General features: G+C 33.8%; 2 protein-coding genes and 1 non-coding gene across 5 annotated transcripts; 1 reads left to right on the top strand and 2 right to left on the bottom strand.

The window, feature by feature from the left end:
• The first annotated feature begins 227 nt into the window (after nucleotides 1–227).
• On the top strand, nucleotides 228–15893 carry LOC100247963 (mediator of RNA polymerase II transcription subunit 8). Of its 3 annotated transcripts, none has more exons than XM_010656962.3 (12): nucleotides 228–520; nucleotides 1774–1898; nucleotides 2489–2613; nucleotides 2696–2876; nucleotides 3538–3645; nucleotides 3734–3795; nucleotides 5049–5345; nucleotides 11696–11752; nucleotides 12867–13058; nucleotides 15037–15090; nucleotides 15252–15300; nucleotides 15482–15893. In XM_010656962.3, exons 1-12 carry the CDS (start codon nucleotides 306–308, stop codon nucleotides 15673–15675), a joined length of 1659 nt encoding a protein of 552 aa, XP_010655264.1. In that variant the 5' UTR covers nucleotides 228–305; the 3' UTR covers nucleotides 15676–15893. The 3 variants fall into 3 exon arrangements, with proteins under 3 accessions (XP_010655264.1, XP_010655262.1, XP_010655263.1); XM_010656960.3 differs by having other exon boundaries at nucleotides 12849–13058; XM_010656961.3 differs by having other exon boundaries at nucleotides 229–520; nucleotides 12864–13058.
• A 436-nt stretch (nucleotides 15894–16329) lies between these two features.
• LOC100253089 (vegetative cell wall protein gp1) lies at nucleotides 16330–20067 on the bottom strand. Its single transcript, XM_002268594.4, has 2 exons — nucleotides 19694–20067; nucleotides 16330–16655 (listed from the first exon to the last, which is right to left on the bottom strand). Exons 1-2 carry the CDS (start codon nucleotides 19987–19989, stop codon nucleotides 16580–16582), a joined length of 372 nt encoding a protein of 123 aa, XP_002268630.1. The 5' UTR covers nucleotides 19990–20067; the 3' UTR covers nucleotides 16330–16579.
• MIR3639 (microRNA MIR3639) lies at nucleotides 17546–17759 on the bottom strand. Its single transcript, NR_127892.1, has one exon. It is a non-coding gene; the product is annotated as a microRNA MIR3639 (primary transcript).
• Nucleotides 20068–21842: the final 1775 nt, after the last annotated feature.

Raw genomic sequence — 21842 nt, 5'->3', positions numbered from 1 at the left:
GTGAATTTAATCGTTTTTATTATGTGTAAAGAAAAGTAATCTAATTTTTATATAAATATCTTTTATTATTTTAAGTATTTACCTACATATTTAAAAAAATGTTATTCTTAATCGAAAATAACGCGGACATTTTTGTCCTTAAAAAAAAAGTGAAGAAAATTAGGGGGAGGTTAAATTTCAAAATTTACGTTTTTAGAGACCTTTTAATCAAATAATAGCTTAGTTCATAAAGCGATGGTGGCAACTTCATATCGCCGTTGTTTTTTCATTTAAATCAAATTCATTTCTCTCTCTCTCAATCGTCTATGGCGGCCATGGAGGGAATTCAAGATCAATCTCAGCAGCAGCAGCAGCAGCAGGCGGCACCGCCGAAGCCGGCGGTGGAGAGGCTGAACCCGGCAGTGCAGCAGCAGCTGAACCTGGAGTCCGTCAAGACCCGTGCTATCAGCCTCTATAAGGCCATCTCGCGCATCCTCGAGGACATTGACGCAGTCGCCCGCGCTAATGCCGTCCCTAAATGGTTTCATTTTCTCCTCCCTCATTTACAGTTTCGGATGTGAATTTGGATTTTTTTTATTTTTTGAATTTGGGATGGAGTTCGCTAGGGTTTTAGGAATGTGGTGGAGGTTTGGACTGATTGGTGGTGCCGGTTGGAAGTGATTGTGAAAGAAAAATTTGGTTCGATTGGACCGATGTTTGACAGTTCTGGATCAAATTCTAGAAGTGCTTTGTATTAATTTTGAAACTAAAATTTAGTTTTGATTTCTGCAATGCCAAGCAAATACTACTAAATTAAACAGGCCCTATTATAATAATGCTATTCGATCTTGACAGGCTTGCTGAATTGCGAACTGCCTACTGATTATATATATAGCACTACCTAGAAGGAACTTGAGATTTGTGTATTCATCGGAAGGAGTTTGAAAGCAGAATTTGATTTGGATTTGGAAATGGTAATCAAGTGCCATTAAGAGTGTGTTTGGTAGTGTTTTTACTTGAAGTGTTTTTAATGGAAGTGGTTTTTCTGAAAGTGTTTTTAAGAGAATGACCTATAAAAGTGTTTCTCCATAAAACACCACAAGTGATTTTTCAATACTTCAAGTGATTTTTCAATACTTCAAGTGATTTTTCAATTAAATACTTAATTTTTTTCAGAAACACTTTTTAAGATAAAAGAACTTCCTAAAATCACTGCGAAACTGACTAACTCGAGAGAGTGCTAGATTTATATATTTATATATTTTTTGGAAGTACATTTATTCCCTTTTGAAAGCAAAATTTATATATATAAGGTTGAGAGTTGTTGCCTGCTGAGGCAGCAACGGTAATCTCAAGAATAGAAATAGAAATGTTTATACTGAAGGAGACATAATATTGGGCCAAAGGGACTACTCGTGCAGATGCACATTTATATTATTTATACATTTACCTTTTTTCTCATACTATTGTGTGTTTGCTGTATGATTATATTGCTAACTGCCTGCTAAGACCAAATTTCAGTTTCAGTTAATTTGGGGAAATTGAAGAGTTGAAAAAGAAAATTGGGTAATACCCAATGTGCAGAAAAAAGAAAAAAAAAGACAAAAACTAGATGGGATTATATAAAACTGCAAAAGGAGTGGTTTTGTTTTTTTTTTTTTTTCTTTGTATTTTTGTTTTTTCAGTAGAACCTGTGAAGAAAAACAAAACATGCTTGTGGAAACTACATTGTTTGAGTTACTTTGGGGATTCATCGCTGGTTTATTGCTTTAACATATTTGTCTTCTGCATCAGGCAAGATATATTGGGGCAATTTTCCATGGTGAATCTTGAGCTTTTCAACATTATGGAAGATATTAAGAAGGTTTCCAAGGCTTTTGTAGTACATCCAAAGAATGTTAATGTGGAGAATTCTACAAGTACGTGCTATTATATGGAACTTAAGGACTAAGTTGCTTTGGAAGAAAATTTTACATATGAACATCTTGCTTCTAAATAAATTGATTGATGGATCCATCCTGAATCATTTTGATGAGGGTAAATGCACTGATTTTTTTTCTTTTCCCTCCTGAAAACTTTATTCAGTGTTTAGGTTTTGTGCAGCATCAACAGTTAGTTGTTCATGACATAAGCTTATACTTAATCCTTTTGAAGTTGCTTTTTTGTTAGAAAATTTTGACACGGGATCTTAGATTGAGATAGAGGATGGCTTATTTTTGGACCAGTGATTTCTAGTCTTAGGTTAATTGCTGAGCAGGACATGTTTTCTCTATACAATATAGGCCAACCTCATCACTTAATGGTTATTTTGCTAATATTTTGTGGCAACTCCTTCCCTGTTCCAAGACAATAACTCTTCCCTTCCTACCTATACACAGGCACACATACCCACAGACAAAAAGCTGAGCAATAGTGTTAATTTGGGGCAAACCTCATAACCTGATGGTGCATATCTTTAATTTTGGCATTGTGTTTAGATTCTTATTAGTATAAGTTTTTTTGCATACAGTACTTCCAGTGATGTTGTCATCAAAACTATTACCTGAGATGGAAACAGATGACAACTTCAAGAAAGAGCAATTGCTTCATGGGATGCAAAACCTGCCAATATCCGTACAAATTGAAAAACTGAAGGTGAAATAAAGTTACTGGAGCATTGAATTTTATCTTGAAATCTATTGATTGCTTTCAAACAAGCACTTCTTGATTTTAATAGACAAGAATCGATATGATTGGAGCAGCCTGTGAGAGTGCTGAAAAAGTTCTGGCTGAGACCCGTAAAGCCTATTGTTTTGGTACTCGTCAAGGTCCAACAATGGTTCCAATAGATAAGGTGCAGGCTGCCAAAATTCAGGAACAAGAGAATTTGCTCCGAGCTGCTGTAAATTTTGGTGAAGGTGTTATTCTTAACTGCTAATTTACATAACTGTTGTGAAAAAAAAAAATCTCTTTTATTTTGAGTTTGCCTCAATATTGTTTCATAGCTTCCATTTTATCCTGTGAAATGAAAGCTCCCAAGTCTTGAGCCATGCAGGCTAGTAGTAAGTAAAGTTCTTTGTTTCAAATGGTACATATTCTGTTCATGAGTACCATTAATAGCTTCTTCCCAGCCCTTAAGTTTCTAACTTTTAATATTTGATAATTTTTGTAATTAATGGTCAGATATGATATCTGAATGGCAATTTTTTAAAACTCAAATGGGCTTGACACACACACACACACACACACACAACATTTATGACAACTTTTGGGAACACACTTGATTCCTTCACAAATTAGTTGGTTGGTTCCTAGTAGGTCTGTTATTAATTTTTCGTTGAGCAGTAAAGTTAAATTTCTGTTGAATCTTTAGGGACGGTTCTGCAATGTCGATATGTCACTTCCTTAATCTGTAATATGGATTCTTAAGATTTGGCTGGGAGTTCAAGTTGGAAGTGTATTCTAGTTGAAGGAACACATTTCCTTATAGTTCATCATAAGGCATTATTTTATACGTTGGTTTCTTTATACATGCATGCTTCTTAAATAATGATTACATGGAAATGGTATTTTTTGCAGTCTTACGTATACCCCTTGATCAGAGGAAGATTACATCTACCCTTCCAATGCATCTGGTAGATGTGCTCACTGTGGGTGATGGGGTGCAAACTTTTTCTGATGCATCAGGTGATTATTAATCACTAAAGATTATTCCTTGAATTTCTGTTTTAGATTGTCTTTCAATGCTATTAAGAGGCATTAAACACTCATTCAGGCATGTACATGAAGAATACTCCTCCCCAATCATCAATCAATGCTACTCAGGGTTTGTTACAGGTTAGACCTTTAACATTTTTTATAGAAATTTTATATGAAATGCCTATCCCTTATTTTGTGAAGCTGTTAAGTCAAGAGGCTGGTCTGATTGTGCTATAGATCATAGAGTGCATGGTTTATTCTGGTTATTTTTGTTCTATTTCTTGTTGTGCATGGGGCTTCTTTGCAAAGAATCACTTTTCTGCTTCCGAAACACATCAGCTATTTGAAAAATCAATTTTTGTTTGCAGAAGCACAGTATCTTGTATTGGTTAAATTTCTCTATTTTTCCTAACAGGTTGTAGAACAAGGGGAAGTTCTTCTAGTACTCAGCCATCTTTTTTGTTCCACCATCTCTTTGCTCATTCTTCCAAATCTTTCTTCTTTCATTCCTCTACTAGATGCACTTCATGTTGCATCACAGCTGAATTCTAAAATTGTAAGCTTCACAATGTCCTAAATATTGGTATGACCTTCCTCCCAACCATTGGTGCATTTGGGTAAAGCTTCACAATGTTCTAAATATTATTATGGCCTTCCTCCCAGCCATTGGTGCATCCTTTACCCAAATTTCTCTTCTTCTCGCAACAGATATTCCTGAGAGTGTGAGGTGAATCCTCGGCTTCAAAATATTGAAGTTTCACTTTATTTATTTCATTTTGTTTTACATTATAGTCCTGCATTTCTCTTAATGTTTCTACTATTTTGATTGGCATTTGAGTTCGGGCCATTCTATAACCACCCTGTACCATGAATCCATGGTGCATGACCTTACACTAGGATTACCTAGTTGGACCTTGGTCTGTCTCTTGGTATTTTGGCCTGGCTTCTCCCTTTTGAAGTTGCAAGTCTACTGGGTATATATGTCCTTGTCATCTTACCGCTGATGCTAATCAAATTAGTAGAATTGCTAATGTGATCATCCTATTCATCTGCTTTCCGATGCCCCAATTGCAGCTCCATGTTTTAGTGTTTAAGGCTGATACTTGGTTGGGTTTAACCAAGCCCAACCAAAGGCAAACCTGACCAGTGGACAGTTGACTGAAGTATTTGCAATTAAGTTGTACTACATTCTATGGACTGACATAAACATTGATGTTGTTTTGGGTTAAGGTCATATACAAAGTGATTTTTCGGTGGATGTCTCTTACTTATGGCTTGATATACTACATTTGTTGGTGAAATTGCTTTTGTGTCATTTCCAAATTATTTTGTTCTCTTGTGAATCTTTCTGCATGATTGCTTTTGTATCCTTACCCATAATCTTTAATCAGGCTTCTGGAGCACAACTTATTGGAAGATCAGCTGCATCTCCATCTGGTCCTACTGGGGCTACTTCCTTTGATAATACAACAACATCTCCACTGCCATATGCCAACTCACCAAGGTCTGGCACTAATATGATGAACACACCTTCTCCTCAGCAACAGACTCAGCATCAGCAACAGCAACAGCAACAGCAACAGCAGCAGCAGCAGCAAAGGCAGAAACTCATGCAACATATGTCTCCGCATCAACAGCAACTCCTTGCTCAACAGATAAGGCAATCTTCAATGCCAGGCCTGGGACAGGTAGAGTTTTATGCTAATGTTTGATAACCCAGGCTTTTAGAGAACCTATGGGTCTTAAGTCCAAATCCTTTTCCCTTGTTAACCTTCTTGAGGTGCTTTATATTGTTGAGTGGATCTAGCCTGAGTCTATGTTTCAGTTTTTCTAATGAAGAATTCTTATTTCCATAAAAATCTAACATTAATGGAATTCCTATTTGATTTATTTTTATTATCATGAAATTCTTACTTGATGAAATATCTATTTTCATGAGAACCCTGTTTGTGATCAAACTCCTATTATGGTCAAACTTCTTTCCTTTTGAATGTTCAGGTTCATTTAGACCTGTGGAATAATGAGTCTCTGGTACAGCGATTCCCTCCTTACTAGGATCTGTAGTTTGACTCTCTCTAGCCCTGTAGAGGTTGGTCGAAAATGGAAATGTGCATGAAAAATGAGATTGGAGCAAATCAAAGCTATCAGAATGTAAAAAGGACCAAAGAAAACAAAAGTCCAGAAGGAATGACAGAATGCACAGTTGGAAGAACCTTTTTCTTTTCTTGTTTTTAGCTTAAATATCATGCTTGGTTGATTGTGTTATGAGTTCAATTGATCAACTTGCATTTTCTAAGAAAACACTACTCACTCGATCAATGAATGAAGAAGGATTCCTAGTTCAATTGATCAATGTGAAGTTTCTAACCCTTGAAACTTCAATATGTCAATTTTAAACTCCTAGCTATGTTGTCTATCAAAAAAAAAAAAGGGGAAAAAACTCCTAGCTATTTTGGCTCTATTTCACCAAGTAAAATTTACCAAAGAAATATAGAATTGTATAATAAAAATAATAAAAAAAGGAAATCTTATTTTTTTTTTTCAAAATTTTTTGATGGATTGAGTCACCGAGTTAAATTTTAAAATTTCTACATTACAATTAAAAATAGTTAAAAAGACAAATCTAAGAAAGAAAGTTAGAGAACAAATTTCCATTGGGAAGTGAGAACAAATTCCATTATTTTCTTCCAACCCAATTTATTTGGAAGTCTAAACTTCTTCCTAAAAGTAAGGTCTTCACATGCATAGTGGCTACTAAAAAGGTTAATATAATGCCATGTTTCTGATCTAATTTTTGGGATTCAATGGGTTCTTTCTTATCAATCAAAGATCTCCTATTGAGTTAAAAGGTTTGCAACATGATAAAAGGTCGAGGAACGTGTGCAGTGGGTTATGCATTCCTCGATTAGGAGGAATTTATTAGGTTGGCATGGTCCTTTTGTCGCTAAAAAAAGGAAGAATGCGTGGAGGGCAGCCCCCTTATGTTTAATGTGGACTTTATGGAAGGAAAGAAATGAAAGAGTTTTCAACAACGTTGAGCGGTCTGACCAATTAATTAAATCTTTATTCATGTATACTTTTGTGAATTGGGTTAGGGTGTATATAGAGGATCACACTACATCTATGATTGATTTTATAGATTGGTTGCTTGTAAAGGGGATGTTGTCTCCTTACTTCTTTGCTTTTTGGGGCGTTATTTGTATACTTTGTGTGTATTGATTTCGCCACTTTTAGGCGTTTCTAATGCAAGCCTTTTTTTTACCTATAAAAAAAAAACAAAAAAAAAACGAGGATCCAAGAGTGTGTGGTTAATGACTCCTCTGTGCCTTGTTTGATGCATTTGGAAAGAGCCAATAGTTGGATTTTCATCGAGATGGAGACATGTGACTAAAGGTTGAAAGAGACTTTCAACAAATCTCTTTAGGAGTGGTCTAAAGTCTCATTGGGAATGGTTAATTGCTCTTTGCTTGAGTGCATTGATAGCATCAACAATACGTCCCTTGACATCGATTTATTTATCCCCAACTCAATGGCTTAAAAGAGAAATCAATGCTTAGGATTGATGATTTCTTTAAGTCATCTAATGTTTTAAAATTGGTCCCTTATAAAAGATAGATGGTTTTTAACTTTTTATATAGTTTCCTATTTTCATTCTAATTGTGGTTTTGATTATACTGCCAGCGTACAAAGGGTGCCCCTTTTTTTAGTAGCTATTTAATATGTCTCTATTTATCCTATGATACATGATATGATATATGTGATATGCATTACTATAACATTAGCATATTTAATTAATTCTATTCGTTTTTAAGAGCAAAATAAATTTGAATCTTTTAAAAAAAATGATTATTCTACATGGAATATTTTGTACATATTGTGAGAGGCATACATGAAGTATTGAAGCTCAAGTGTGATTACTTGTCCAAAATGATTTGAAAGCTGCCTTGATGGTAAGAAATGAAGAAGAGATACGTTTTCTTAATATATTTGTTGTTTCTTTCTTGAGATTTTTTTCTCTTTTAGGAGATAATGATGAACTAGGAAGTTAAAACCTTAAAGATGGCACATGAACACTTGTCAATAGAGTGGGGGAGCTCCCTTCCATGTATTTGGGTCTCTTTTTGGGAGCTTCGTACAAATTATTGTCGGTTTGGGATGTGGTGGATTGAACATTTCAAAGAAGGCTTGCAATGTGGAAGCGGTAATGCCTTTGGGAAGGGGGGAGACTTACTTCGATCAAAAGTACCCTATTTAACCTCCTAATTCATTTCTTGTTCTTATTTGTTATCCCAAGAATTAGAAAAAAAATTTAAAGGGATTTTAGATGGGGAGATGGAGTGCTTAAGAAAAAACCTTACATGGTGAAACGATTAACCGTTTGTCTAGAAAAAAAGAGAAGGGTATTTGTGATCTAACTGTTCTCAATAAGGCTCTTCTTGGCCAGTGGAATTTGATGTTTGTGTCAAAAAAGGAGCTTTAATAGAAGTAGGTTATTAATAGGAAACTTGGGGAAGAAAAAGGGGGGATGGGTTGGGGGTTGCTCTTTGTAGGTGAGGAAGGGGTTTGGGGTAGGGTTGGAAGGCGATTATAAGATGGTGAGGAGTTTTCAGAAGTAAAATGTGATTTAGTATGGGTAATGAAAGGAGAGTAAAATTTTGGAAGGATATATGGTGTGGTGGTCATCTTTGACTGTTTCTTTCCCTTCATTGTATGTTATAGCTACTTCAAAGTATGCTAGGGTTGTAGATGTTGGGAGCATGCTAGTAAGGGGGGCATTGGACTCCATGTTTCTCAGGACAACTCATGACTGGGAGCTAGATGGTGTTAAAGCATGCCTATTGAGATTGCAAGATCAGTTAGTGAACAAGGGTGAAGAGGATGGGTGGTATGGATGGTTTTGAAACTTCTCAATTTAATCCTATTACTCTTAGATGGTGCAAGGGAGATCAATGCCTTAACTATAGATGTTATTTAGAATCCATGGTTCTGATGGAAGTGGAATTTTTTTGCCTAGAAAGTAAGTTGAAAAAGAATTTTCACTATATAGATCAGTTAAAAAGCAGAGAATGGATTGATTGATAAATGTTTTATATGTATTGGTGAGGAGGACTATGTCAAGTCTATTCTTTTTCATTGTGCCAAAGCAAGAATCCTATTTGTCTTCTCCTTGTTTGGAGTAGTATGGGTGTTGTATTCTTCAATAAGAACAATCATTTTAAGTTGGCACAGTTCCTTCATAGGGAAGAAGCAAAAGAAAACATGGGAACTTGCTTCTTTATGTTTGTTTTTGATTATTTGGAAAGAGAGAAATCAAAGGTCAGTTGACCACCTATAAGAAAGAAATTTGTTTGACTATGTGGAATGCTCAAATCAAAAAGCTTTAAACCTCATTTATGTGTAATTTTTTGGAGTGGGTTAGATAAGGTGTTTACGTCTATTGTAGACATTGTTGATTGGTTAGGCTACAAGTAAGGTTTTTGTTTCTTTCTTCTTGTTCTTTGCCTTTTGGTGCCCTTGTATTTGTCCTTTTGTACTAAGGTCTGCCCTTTTTGGTAGGCATTTTATTATATTTGCTTGCTTGACTATCAAAAAATGCTTGTTAATAGCCAATAAAAGTATATAGTCACAATTCCATATCATATTAGTGCCTATTTTGGTCTATTGGTTGGAGATGTAAAATTTGGAACCTTTGGCATAATAATATTTATTGATGGACCAATTGAAACTTGGAACTAAAAAGTGATGTTGGAAGACTATTTACATGGATTTTATAATGTATCTAGTATGAAAATTTCATATTTTGTTGAATTTGTTTCATTAAAACTCACTTGTTCACTTGTTCAACGTTTATGTTAGGGCCAAAGCACAAATAAGCTTGATATGCATTGTTGTATTACCTAATAGCTTAACTTTGAGGTCAGTTGGTAGTTTAACATGGTATTAGAGCCAAGTTTTAAGGAAGGCCATGAATTCAAAACTCACAGATCTTTATTTCCCTAATTTATTGAGTTTACACACAAAGCTTAAAAAGAAGGTTACCTGTAAGGTGAGCTGCTAGGGTTAAGGCCCAAAGAAGCTTGATAGATGTCGTTGGGTCACTATCTAATAGGTTTATATATGTGGTAAGGAAGACAACCTACTTAGTAGGCTAATAGGCTAGTCAGAGTTTGGAACTAAAAGTCGTGGCTAAAGGTTTGTCTTGTGGATTTTATGATGAATCTATGAATTAAAGTATCATATTTTGTTAAGTTGATTTCATCAAAACTCTGGTGCTTAGTGTTTATATTTGTTTGAGATTGTGGACTACAAATGTACCACTTGGTTAATCATATATATACATGTGTATGCATGTGTTAAAAAAGGTAAATTTAGGCATTCCTCATTATCATACTAATATAAAGCTAAGCACTAGAGTTTGATAATGTTTATATTTGTAAGATACTAAGGACTGTCTAAAGTTACCTCTCTCTCCCCCTCATATCTTTACCCCAACCTGTTACCGCTTGAGCTAGGCCTCAAGTGTACGTGTGTGTGCATGTGTTTTGGTCTCTACTAGGACTTGAACCTAGAACCTCTTAGATCTCTACCCCAACCCATTACAATTTGAGCTAGGCCTCAAATGTGTGTGTGTGTTTTGTCCTGTTGGGACACGAGCTTAAAACCTCCCATATCCTTACCCCAACCTGTTACCACTTGAGTGGTGTGTCTGTGATATGTATATATGATGTGGAAACCTGTTAAGGAAAGAGAACAAATACTTGATCCTATATATTCTCTGAATAAAGATAAGATCCAAAATTTGGTTTAATTCTAAATATGGGAGAATTTGTTACCTGATTGTATTTCTAATTGCTAGCTGTAACATTACAGCTGGTTTTGAATCTCCTAAAATAAAGGGTTGTGGGAACAGGACTAGCCTATAAAATTTGCTTGTATTGAAGAAATAAAACTTAACTTAAGCAGTCACCATTTAACATTTTTTCTGCAGTGTTTTTTTCCATCTTTTTTGTTTCCTGCCCAGCTTCATGGTATCAGAGCTTGGTTGGCAGGAGGTCTCATGTTCAAGCCATCTCTCCGTAATTTGTATTTCCCCCATTTGTTATGAATCCAGTATCATCACATAAGGGAGATTCAAATTTTGAATCTGTCTATTTGTTTCATTGGATGTAAATCCAAATTTTGTTTGTCTTTATGTGAGGGAGGTGTTAAGGAGTATGATATGCATATTGAATCCAAATCCTGCAAGCTTAAGCTTTTAAGAAAATTGATAGTTCAATAGAGCCTTCAACCAAGGGTCTAGTATTTGGTTAAGTCATGTGATTCAAAACTTGGAACATCCTTTTCATGAGAGGTCTTGCCTGCCAGTTAAGCTTATGGCAGGAGGGTTGTTATATATTGCCTTATAATTCATCCTTGCAATGCACACGTGTCTTTAAATATATACATTTTTTTTTATAAAGAAACCCATAATACACAATAAGGTATGATATGTGATTTGATGACACAGAAAAATAGGGAACTAATACACAATAAGATTTACAAGTTAACGCGTAAGGGAGGGTTGTTATAGATTGCCTGATAATTCATTCTTGCAATGCATGTGTGTTTCTGAATGTATACATTTTTTTCATGTAAAGAAATTCTTAATACACAATAAGGTATGATATGTGCTTTGATGATACAGAAAAATAGGGAACTAATACACAATAAGATTTATAAGTTGACAACGCATGATGTATTAAAGGCAATTTTGAAGTAATTGCATCCTCTAATTGACCGAAGGGACTGTTAAAAATGATATATATATATATATATATATATATGTGTATCATGCTCTCCCACTTACCAGTATCATCACACCTGCTTATCTTTCTATAAACCTGCAGTTTCATTTTTGAAACTTCAAAGAGTTTGTTGAAGTATCCCTTTCTTGAATTCTTTAGATCAGTGGATGGAGTTAATTTTAATTTTGTTAGATTCATTTCTTCATTCTAGCAATTTGGTTGTGTTGATATGAACTGTTGTATTCTTTGTGCAGAACCAGCTGCCGCAGCTGCATGATTTGCAAGGCCAGGCACAGCAGAAGTTTCAGCCAGTAACTTCCTTAACTCCTTTCCCCCCATTTATTATCCTGTCAAGATATTTTTCCCTTGTACTTTTTATCCATAATTAATACATCTTTTGTTTCTGTTTAAAAAAAAAAAAAGAAGCTATTTTTCCGTTGTACAAACCTATAGAGTCACAGATGCACATGTAACTATTTTCTATAAGGTGTCAAGGTGCTGTATCTGACCCTTGTAATATCATATAGAATTCAAGAATTACATTTCATAGCCAGGTCCTAATTTGTATTTTCAAGGCACATTTTGAATAAAGTTTGTTTTAGAGGTCCAATTGCAGGAACTCAATATTTCTTTTCAAGAAATGTTAGAATTGACATGCTTGCAAGGGGGAACTTTTTTTTCAGTCAATCATTTTGACAAATAAAGAAAAGTATGAAAGAAGTTTGGTATGCAAAATGAATAGCTGTGGGCACATTCAAGGCTTTTTAAATGCCATTTAAGAATTAAGTTGATATTTAATTTTTTTTCCATTAACAAATATGGTTCAGAAAAGGTTGCGGAATTTGTACTTTCATATGTATTACTTTTGGATGATATCCCATTAAATAATATAGGTAGCCTGTTTGTTATAATTATTTTTCAATAAATGTCTTATATTATGTTCTAACTTTTTTAAAGTTTAACTATCAATATAACTATAAACATGTTTGTCATCTTCACTGATTTCACTATTTAAGACACTGTAGTCATTATAATTGTTTAAAATCACAAAGAATGTATGATTGATAAGTTTTAAAGTTGGTTGGGAAATCAGAGCTGCCAAAAAAGCCTTCTTGTTATAATCGGAAGGGCTGATCCATTGAAGATGGCCTGTGCTAGATTAAGTTAAACCAGAGAGATCATCTTAGGGAGGCGGACATGCTGTTGGGTTCAGTTAGTGTTGACATTAATGTCCATATAGTCTGTACACAATAGTTCCATCTCTGTAATCTCTTCCGTCTATTTTATGCCATCCATGAACACAGTCACACTTGAATTATTATGCACACATGGAAGCATCCGTTCTCTTATTGTTATATCTAAATTTTTCTCTATTGGTTGTACAATTCAAACTATCCATCTCATCAGTTGCCTGGACAACAGCAGATGCAGTTTTCTCAGACAATGGGGCACCAGCAATTTCAGAGTCGGCAGCTGCCTTCTGGACATGTCCAGCATGGCATGGGTCAAAGCCAACTCAGCCAAGGAAACCAGTTGAATCGTCATCTAAGCCAGTTTTCTGGAGGTGCAAATAATGCATTGTTTAATGCAGCACAGGGTACACCAAGTACTCAGATGGTCAGTTATATATATTTCTTTTCTTGTTTCCCTTTCCATGTATTCATCTATTTTCTCTATAATGTGATTCTTTTTGTGAGTTATAGTTCTACAATGAACAAATATCTTAGTGTTAGATATTATCATATAAAATCAGAGGATGGGTTGTTGGATAACTATTACTACCTGTAAAGAGCAAATGATGGAGGTGGAAATAGTTTTTCATGTGTGTATGTGTGTGCCTATGCATGTGCATGCCCTTATATTTTTTAGGGAAGAGACTACTCTAAACTTTTCTTGCATCATAACTGGAAGACTCTGTCTACTCATTATTGCAAACTATATGTTATTTTTGCTTCAGCTTTGTCTTGCAGATTTCAAGCTTTATTTAGTTGGTTAATTCTGAGTTGATTTTCGTATCCAAATTTTGTAGTTAAGTCACATCTTTGAATTGCATAATCATTTTATTTTGATTGCCTATCCTTTTAAGATTTGTTGGCATTTTAGTTGATTTATTTATTTATTTTTTAACTTTTTGAGGCTTCATTCTCCGTGTAGAATTTTTAATTTTACATGCTAATCAGATTTTTTTTCCTTTTGGCATTTTCTGGAATTACTGTGTTAGCATTCCTTATTTGGTCTTGGCAGGATACTTCTGGAGATGCATTTGTTGGATTAGCAGAATTTTACGTAGATTTGGCTATATCTTGTTTTATCATGCTGAAGCAGGGTCTCTTGTAATCTATTTCAAGCCTATTTAAGATCTGTAGGGTTATTAGTTCTCACAAAATATTTGAAATGTGAAGTACTCTTGTGGCATGTTTTTCCCAATTTATTTTGATTGAGCATTTCTCCACCTGTTGTTTTTGTCCGAAGCATTACATTCCACCTTGCCTTATTCTGTGAAAAGGCTGTTCCTCGAGAAATAGTTGTCTTAGAGGGTACTTATGGCCCTGTAGATGACAAAAACTGGGGCTGATATATTGTTTCCATACAGCTACAATAGGACTTGGAAACACAGTATTCTATCTTTACAATTGGAATACCACAATCTCCTAGTTTTTCCCTGCATTGGTTCATAACATGTATTTACTATTTTGTGTGAGGTTATTTTGACCTGCAATTCTTTTGTTCAAGGTTAGTTATTTATGATGAGTTCTTGCATAAAAAACTCTTGTTCTTTGTATTCATGAGCAGCTAGTTTTCTCAGTTTGGTGGTGGAGCATGCCATGCCTATGGATTATCAAATATGTTCTGCTCTGTTTAAATGAGTATTTATGATTTTGTCCTCCATTCTGTCCAATGGACAATGTGCATTTTTTCTCCCTGGCCTCTCATAATTTGCATTTATTTTTACATTGCCACTTTGTGCCGGTTTGAAAACTTTAAAATATGAGTTAGGTTATCCGGACTCTCCAACTTCATCCAATGTACTTTATATCAACATGATATGATATGGGTGTGGATGTGGGGTCCTTGTCAGATACTCATTTTTTTGCTTCAGATATGACCATTTGATTTTCATTGATTGATTTTTTGGTTTTTGTTTTTTTATCTTCCTTAGCAGATAATTACTTAGAAAAAAGAGAGTAAGATGGGGAGTCTTATTGAAGATATCTTTGCTTTTGATTAATTTCTAATTGGTATTTTTTTCTTCTTATCCTTTGTAGCCAAGTCTTCTTATCCTAAAATTTGTACTGTGAAGGATTAGACACCTAAACACATACTTGTAGCCGACACTGGCACCTGAATCCATGCGACATAGGTTGCTATTTTCTTATGTTTCTTTTGTTTGTGAGGGCATCTGTCTTTACTTCACTGTGTAGTAGGTTACTACTCGAGTTCATCATCAGCAAATTTAGCAACCGCAGTTGAAAATTTTTACCTGTTTTTTGTGTTGGTGTAGCAACTAATTTTATGTTGATTTTATTGCTGGCAGTATTCTTTTCATATTAAGGAACAGTTTTTGGGTACTTAAACATATTTTGTCCATTTTCAGATTTCAAACATGTCAGCTACAATGCCATCACAATCGCTTCTGCCAAGGATGCAGGTTAGCTTACAATACTTTCCTATCATTTTTCTTCCCCTTTCGGCATGTGGGTGTGGGTGTGTATGTGTGTGTTTTCCTTTATAAGGTTGCAGTAGGACATGGATTATAGTACCGTCATTACTACATTGTTTATTCTCTCATGCTCAATTTACTTTTATCAGTTGGGATTAGCCGGCAACCCCCAGCGCAGTCATCTTCTGAGTGATCAAAGTATGAACACCCTTCACTTGCCATTTTCTTTCTTGGTACTTGATGTGCTAAACTTTCGAGAAAAGGGATAATATACGACACAATCTGATGCATAATGTGCTCATTGTATCTGTCCAACAAAAGCTAGATATACAGCTGTGCACTCTTTAGGCTAAACTGCAACTACTACTTTCCCATGCAGTGTTCAACATGGGGGCAGCAAATCCGGGTGGTATGATGCCCATGCAGCAGCAACAGCAGCAGCATGGCTCACAAGGTGCATTCGGTAACATGCAACCAAATGCTCAGAATCTACAACCTGGCATGGTAGCCCTCCAGAACGCGACTCAGAATCATCCCAATTTCCAGCAACAGAGACAGCAAAATCAGCAGTAAATCTACAAACCCCTGAACTTTAATTTCAAACTACTGTTGTTGATCGATAACTTCTCGGTTATTTTGCTTTAGTCGTCTGCATTTTTAAGTAAATAATGTTTGCCAATTCTGGATTTCAGTATATCCTTGGATAAATAGGGCTGTAAATCTTTGTCTTGAAACTTTGGCTTGGACCTGTAGATAAATGGAGCTCTATTTCATGTTTTTTTTGGATGAAACCTATTGTTTACATTGATGTTTTTCTCAGTCAATCACTTGGCATCCAAACAATTTAGGGCATGTTTAGCAAATGCAACATAAGTTTTTGAAAACAGTTCTTATAAACATCTCTCAATTGATTTCCGGAACAAAATCCTATTTGAGAATTCAAATATCAATAACAGTTTCCTCAGCCTATTCTTTATGAAGTACTAAAGGCTTGTATACAATGTGAAAGTTCTCGAAGCATTCTCCATATTCCCACTTGTTTCGTAGAGCACTCTACGTAAACACCTCAAGTTTTTTCTCAAAAACATCAAAAACCTATTCCCTGTTGAAACTCGTAAACATGTTTTTTAAGTTAGAAAACCGTCTTCTGTTTCAAAAACAGTTTTCAACCAGGTTGTTAGGATTCGTGAATTTATTCTTGTATGCTTATACATTTAGAATAATGAATTCAGGAGCAGAAAGAACATGCATATTAGGAAAATAATACATCATTATTCTGTTAAACACAATATAATCACAATGCTTTACTGATAATCCGAGAAATATTCATGGAAGTGCTGAACTATAGACTGAAAATTTTGGCTTCATTTGCTTCATGAATGAGTTTAGGGATTAATCTGTGTTGAAAAACTACTGCAATCTTAGGGTTAGAGCATCAGGGCAATCTTGTTAGAAGAAACCGGTATGGAAAAAAATCTTAGGGATGAACTTTGGAGGAGGTAAACAGAGGCTGAGAACAGCAACTGCAGCATCTCTGAACCAACCATTCTAACCTGCATTTCACAAAAGAGGAGATTGTTGTCACTTTTTTTTCTCACCCCTTCTAGGAAAATTTCATGGGTTTTTCATTTACCCGTTTCAGTGTTTGAAAACTGTAAAGTACATGAATTAGAGTATGGGATAAAAATACTTTGGTGGTGTTTGTTTTTTGGCTGAATAGAAAAAACCAAAATATTTGGCTTTTTCTATTTAGCTAAAAGTAACATGTTGGCATCATCCAACATAACTGAACTGAACCTATTGATAACAAGTTCACTTTAATTATGTTAGATGATATCAATAAACTAATTTTAACTGAACCAAATATGTCTGGATTGATTTACCTTGTTGGAGACATGTAGGGAAAGGAGGATTACTACCTTGTTTGGAAACTGTTTTTGAAAATAGTTTTCAATAAAAACCCGTTTGATAATTTTAATAGAAAACAATTTTTTTTTTAAAAATTGTTCGTTGTTTAGAATAAAAAGAACAAATTTTAGGTGTTTTCATTAGTTTTGTGTTGAGTGTTTTGATTAATAATTGAAGATATGAAGAATACTTTTGAAAATTTTTACATACACTGATGTATGGTGTCTTGATTCTATGTGAGTATAGAAAACCTCTTTTTATATTGGAGTTTGCAAATGGAATTTTTTGTTCGTGAAAGCATGGAAATTGTTTTTAAGAACAATTCTTGAAAACTGTTTTTTGAAAATTATTTTCTAAATTTGTTTTTGAAGAGTTGTTTTTGAAAATGTTTCCAAATAGGCCCTTAAATGGCTCTCCTTTTTCTAGTAAAAATAACTAATGGGTATAGGTTTTTTTTTCTTTGGATTTTTGCCATGAATGAAAGGTGTGATGATGTGGCAAATGTCGAATGACATAGTTTTCTTTTTAAGCCCTCGTACAAAAGCGTTGATGATAATAACAACGTTTCAAACTTTATTATAAAAAAATTTTAAGACCTTGTTTGGATTGACTTCTGAGAAGCCAAAAGCTCTTATTTAAGCTTAATAAGAGCTTTTAGCCTTTCAGAAGTCAATCCAAACAGGTTTTAAAAGTTTTTTTATAACGAAGCTTCATCGTGTATCATTGTTATTCAACAAGAGCTTTTGAACCTTTTTAGCTAATTTTGTTAAAATAATTTGTAGCTTTAAAAGAGCTTAATATGGAAATTAAAAAGATGTTATTTCTATTGAAGATATATTTTGACCTATGCAAAAAATTATTTTATGTTAAATAAAATTTTTATAGCAATAATATTACCTTTCAAAAATTATAATTTTGAATACATCTTTACCTTTGAAGCCATATTTTAACTTATGTAAAATATTATTTTATATTTAATAAACTTTTTATAATACTAATACCATCTTTCAAAAATTATAATTTTGACGGTCTATTGAATGACATAAAAAAGGGAAAACTATGCAATGTTAAAAAAAATAAAACACTTCAAAAGTAAGTTTATCGTAATTTCAACATTACTTTTTTTAAGTCTTAATCCATATTTTTTTATGATTGTTGCCTCAACCAATCAATTATAATTTATATGATATGATTTTTTTAACTTTGACATGACAAGTAAAGTATAATCACATCATCTTTGTCAACTTTTTATTTTAATCTCATTAGATATGAAATGATGATGACAAATTTGATGCAAATATACTTGACTTGCCATATCAAAATTAAAAAAAAAAAAAATCATTTCATAAGATCGGTTAATGACAACAACCATAATAATAATAATAATAAAGTTAAACTTAGAGGGTAATGTTGGAATTATGATAAATTCGATTATATAAGTTTCCCTTTAAAAAATTAGGGTTTCATATTAACGTACGAATGTCATCATTTTAGTATTTGCATCAAAAAGCAATTCTCAAACTCCTTTTTTTTTTTTTATTGATAATTGTACTTTAATGCAAATGCTAAAAAATAAAGCCAAATATAGCATTGTAACATGATTTAATTTAAGTCATTAAGTAGATTAAACATGCTTAATAAAATAACTTAATATCACAATTTAAAAGTAAAAAATCACTTAAAGTAGTAAGTCTAAATAGTTATCTTATTTTTAATTTCAAAACTCTTTTATCTCATTTATCCACGTTCAATAAAAATATATTTTTCAATTATGACTATACATTAGTTATCTGATTTTTCTACAATACTTCAAATATAAATGTTTAACAGATAAATTTATTACTTAAGACTAGTATAAATATAAATATTGATTAAAATTAACGAGGATAAATATGTTAATTTAATGATTTAGAGTCAAATTTAAGTTAAATTTATGACACAATTTTAATACTCAAAGTAGAAAATAAGTAATAAGTTTTAAGTTAATAACTTAAAAATAATTTAATTTAAAGACAACTTAAAGTAATAAATATTAAGTTTTATCAAACACCCTCTAAGTCTTGTACTAAAACCCGACACCAAGGTTTGAATATTTGCATTATAGAGTAATTACCGATGCCAAAAAATGAGTTTGACATCGTCGTCACGTGTACGTATGAAAAGGTTTGATGGATGGTACTTTTGTTCAAAGGAGGTTGTTTTTCTTATTTTGAAAACATTGAGATCATTTTTGCAATATATGGTCATATTTTGACACTTCTAACTGTCGGAACTACAGTTCTAACCGTCAGTCAAGACCACAAAGCTAACGGTCAAATGGGCCGGGGGAGAGCAAAGGGCTTGTTGTTTTCAAAGTCAAAAAGACAAAAGGAATTGAATCATTAAATCCTAGTAGTGAAAATTGATCTATTTTGGATAACATAAAATCTCATGGAAAATCAAATGGAATCATATCATAATTGAACACCAAAAAACAAATGAGAAAATAAAAATTAAAAACCTAAGAAAAAGGGAAGATTGGAATGGTAAAATCCTAGATGAAAAAAATTGACCCATTTACAAAAAAAGGCCAATAGACTCATTTCAAACATGATGACAATACACAATCAAATCATTCAATTTTCTATTGAAAAACTCCATAGACAATGAACCATAAGAGGAGGAGAAGATAGAGAAAGCTTACAATTCCTTTAGGCATGAGCTCGGAGAATCCGAATCGCCGGCGTCTTGACGGTCCAATGAAAATGCCAATGGTGCCGGACGTGGGCTCGACGCCTTCACCGGCATAAGGGGGAGGTTCTCAGCTGATGTGTGGCTTGACGGTGGTGAGAAGGGCGGCGATGGTGTCGGTGATGCCGAGAAGCTGTATTTTTGGTGGCCAGGGCCTACACTAATGGGGAGAGGAGATGGAGGTGTGGGGGGAGACGATGAAGGAGAAGCATACCCATTTTTCACCATCTCCTCTAATGAAATTGTCATCTCTCTACTCTCAAAATCTCTCTTTCTCTCTCTCTGAGCTCTTGCCTTTGTTTTGGAAAAGCTCTTTTGGGGAAAAAGTGCTTTCCCGGGAGGAGTTTTTTTTTTTTTGAATTTTAGGTTTCACCTAACGGTCACTAACCAACTCTTCAACTGTTCTCTGTTGTGCACATGCCCATCTTTCAAGCTTTTATTGGGACTACCAAACACTGTCTTCTTATTAACTATCACGAACCCAACTTTTTTTTTTTTTTATGAAAATTTTGTAGGTAACGTTCAAATTTTTGTTTAAACAAATATTATTTTAAATAAAACTGATAAAATATTAAGGTTCTGTTTGGATGGAAATCAAAATTCTTTTACTTGGTTTACTCTATAAAGAACAAAGGAAAATCACATACAACAAGAATTATTTAAGAATTTAAAATTTTTAACTATATATTAAATAATTTTTTTCCCCACTTTTTGGGATTTAAGAAAAAAGCTCTACATGAATCAATAATCCATAAATGAAATGGGAATAACTCTACCTTTTTCTTCTTCTAATTTTATAATCTTTTTCAAATTTTGTGGAAGATTAGATCTGGATTTCTTCACAAAAGTCAATTTCCTTCTGGCATTTTGTTTTTTTGTATTTTTTTTTCCTGAGAAATTGTTTTCTATGGAAAGTGGGTAGTTTTTGCCACACTTTCCAACCACCCAAACATTAGGTTTCTCACTTCCCTGCTGAGTATTGACTTTCCATGGGACTGGTAGGAATAGAGAGTGTGAGAGAGGAGACTCAGAGAGACTGTCTGTTGAAATAGGAATTGCATTTTTTAAAATACATTTATTAAAAAGCAAAACAATAATCATACCTTCAGAAAAATTAATATAACAAAATTTTGACCTTCTATAATTTTTTTAAAAATAAACATTTTTCAAAATTTAATTAAATAAAAAATGCAATTCTTCAAACATCTTAAACACATTCTCACTTCACTTCTATTATTAAATAATTTCCTATATCTAGAATGCCGTTAATTTTACAATTCACCATTTAATGAATTTCATTTAATAAATAATTATATAATACAAATCCAAACCGACACCTTGCAAAGACCTTCACCAAGACACACTCCTCCAGGTTCCTCCAACCTGGAGAAAAAAATAACAATCAATGTAATAGTCTAAAAGGACTGTATTTGCTTAGACAAAAAATCCATGCAACACCAAAGTGAGATTTGTTTTTTTATCTGAAGTATGAATGGGTTTACATTTATTCAAAGCATGAATAGAAATCGATATGAGAGTATAATTCAAACTTCAAATTTCAAATAAATAGTGCCCTAGACAGTTTCTTAAAAGCCGATAAAGGAAATGACTGGGCAAGGTGGTCCATTTTGCCTCCCTAACGACTATTTATCGCCTCTCTGACCAAAATGGAAGAGTAGGTTTTGTGCCTGGGAGATTTATCCAAATCTACATTCTAAAAAGCGAGATTCCCTAATGAAAAAAGCCGATATGGACGTAACCATCTAGCTACAGCAAGCAAGGAACTGGTGGGGAATATGGCCAAACCAAAGGCCAGAGTAGATGAAGAGTTTTGGTTTCATCTACCATACAAATTGCTTGTGTCACTTGAGAGACTACATGAACCAAAGACGGTGATCGTCTCGTCTTAGTACTCCCTAAGGAATAAAGGCCTTGTACCCTAAATAATATAAGAGAAGGGGTTTTCATTACATATTAGTACTAAAACATCTAAAATCTACTAAGACTTCACACAAAGAAATAAACAAGGGCCCTGGACAGTTTCTCAAAAACCAATAAAATTAGTATGGGCATACCACAAGATCCCTTGTGCGACTTCAGAG

This window comes from Vitis vinifera, chromosome 9 (genome assembly GCF_030704535.1).
Source record: "Vitis vinifera cultivar Pinot Noir 40024 chromosome 9, ASM3070453v1".
Taxonomy (NCBI): domain Eukaryota; kingdom Viridiplantae; phylum Streptophyta; class Magnoliopsida; order Vitales; family Vitaceae; genus Vitis; species Vitis vinifera.
Note: the sequence above shows the minus strand (reverse complement) of the source record. Positions and strands in the feature narration are given on the sequence as shown.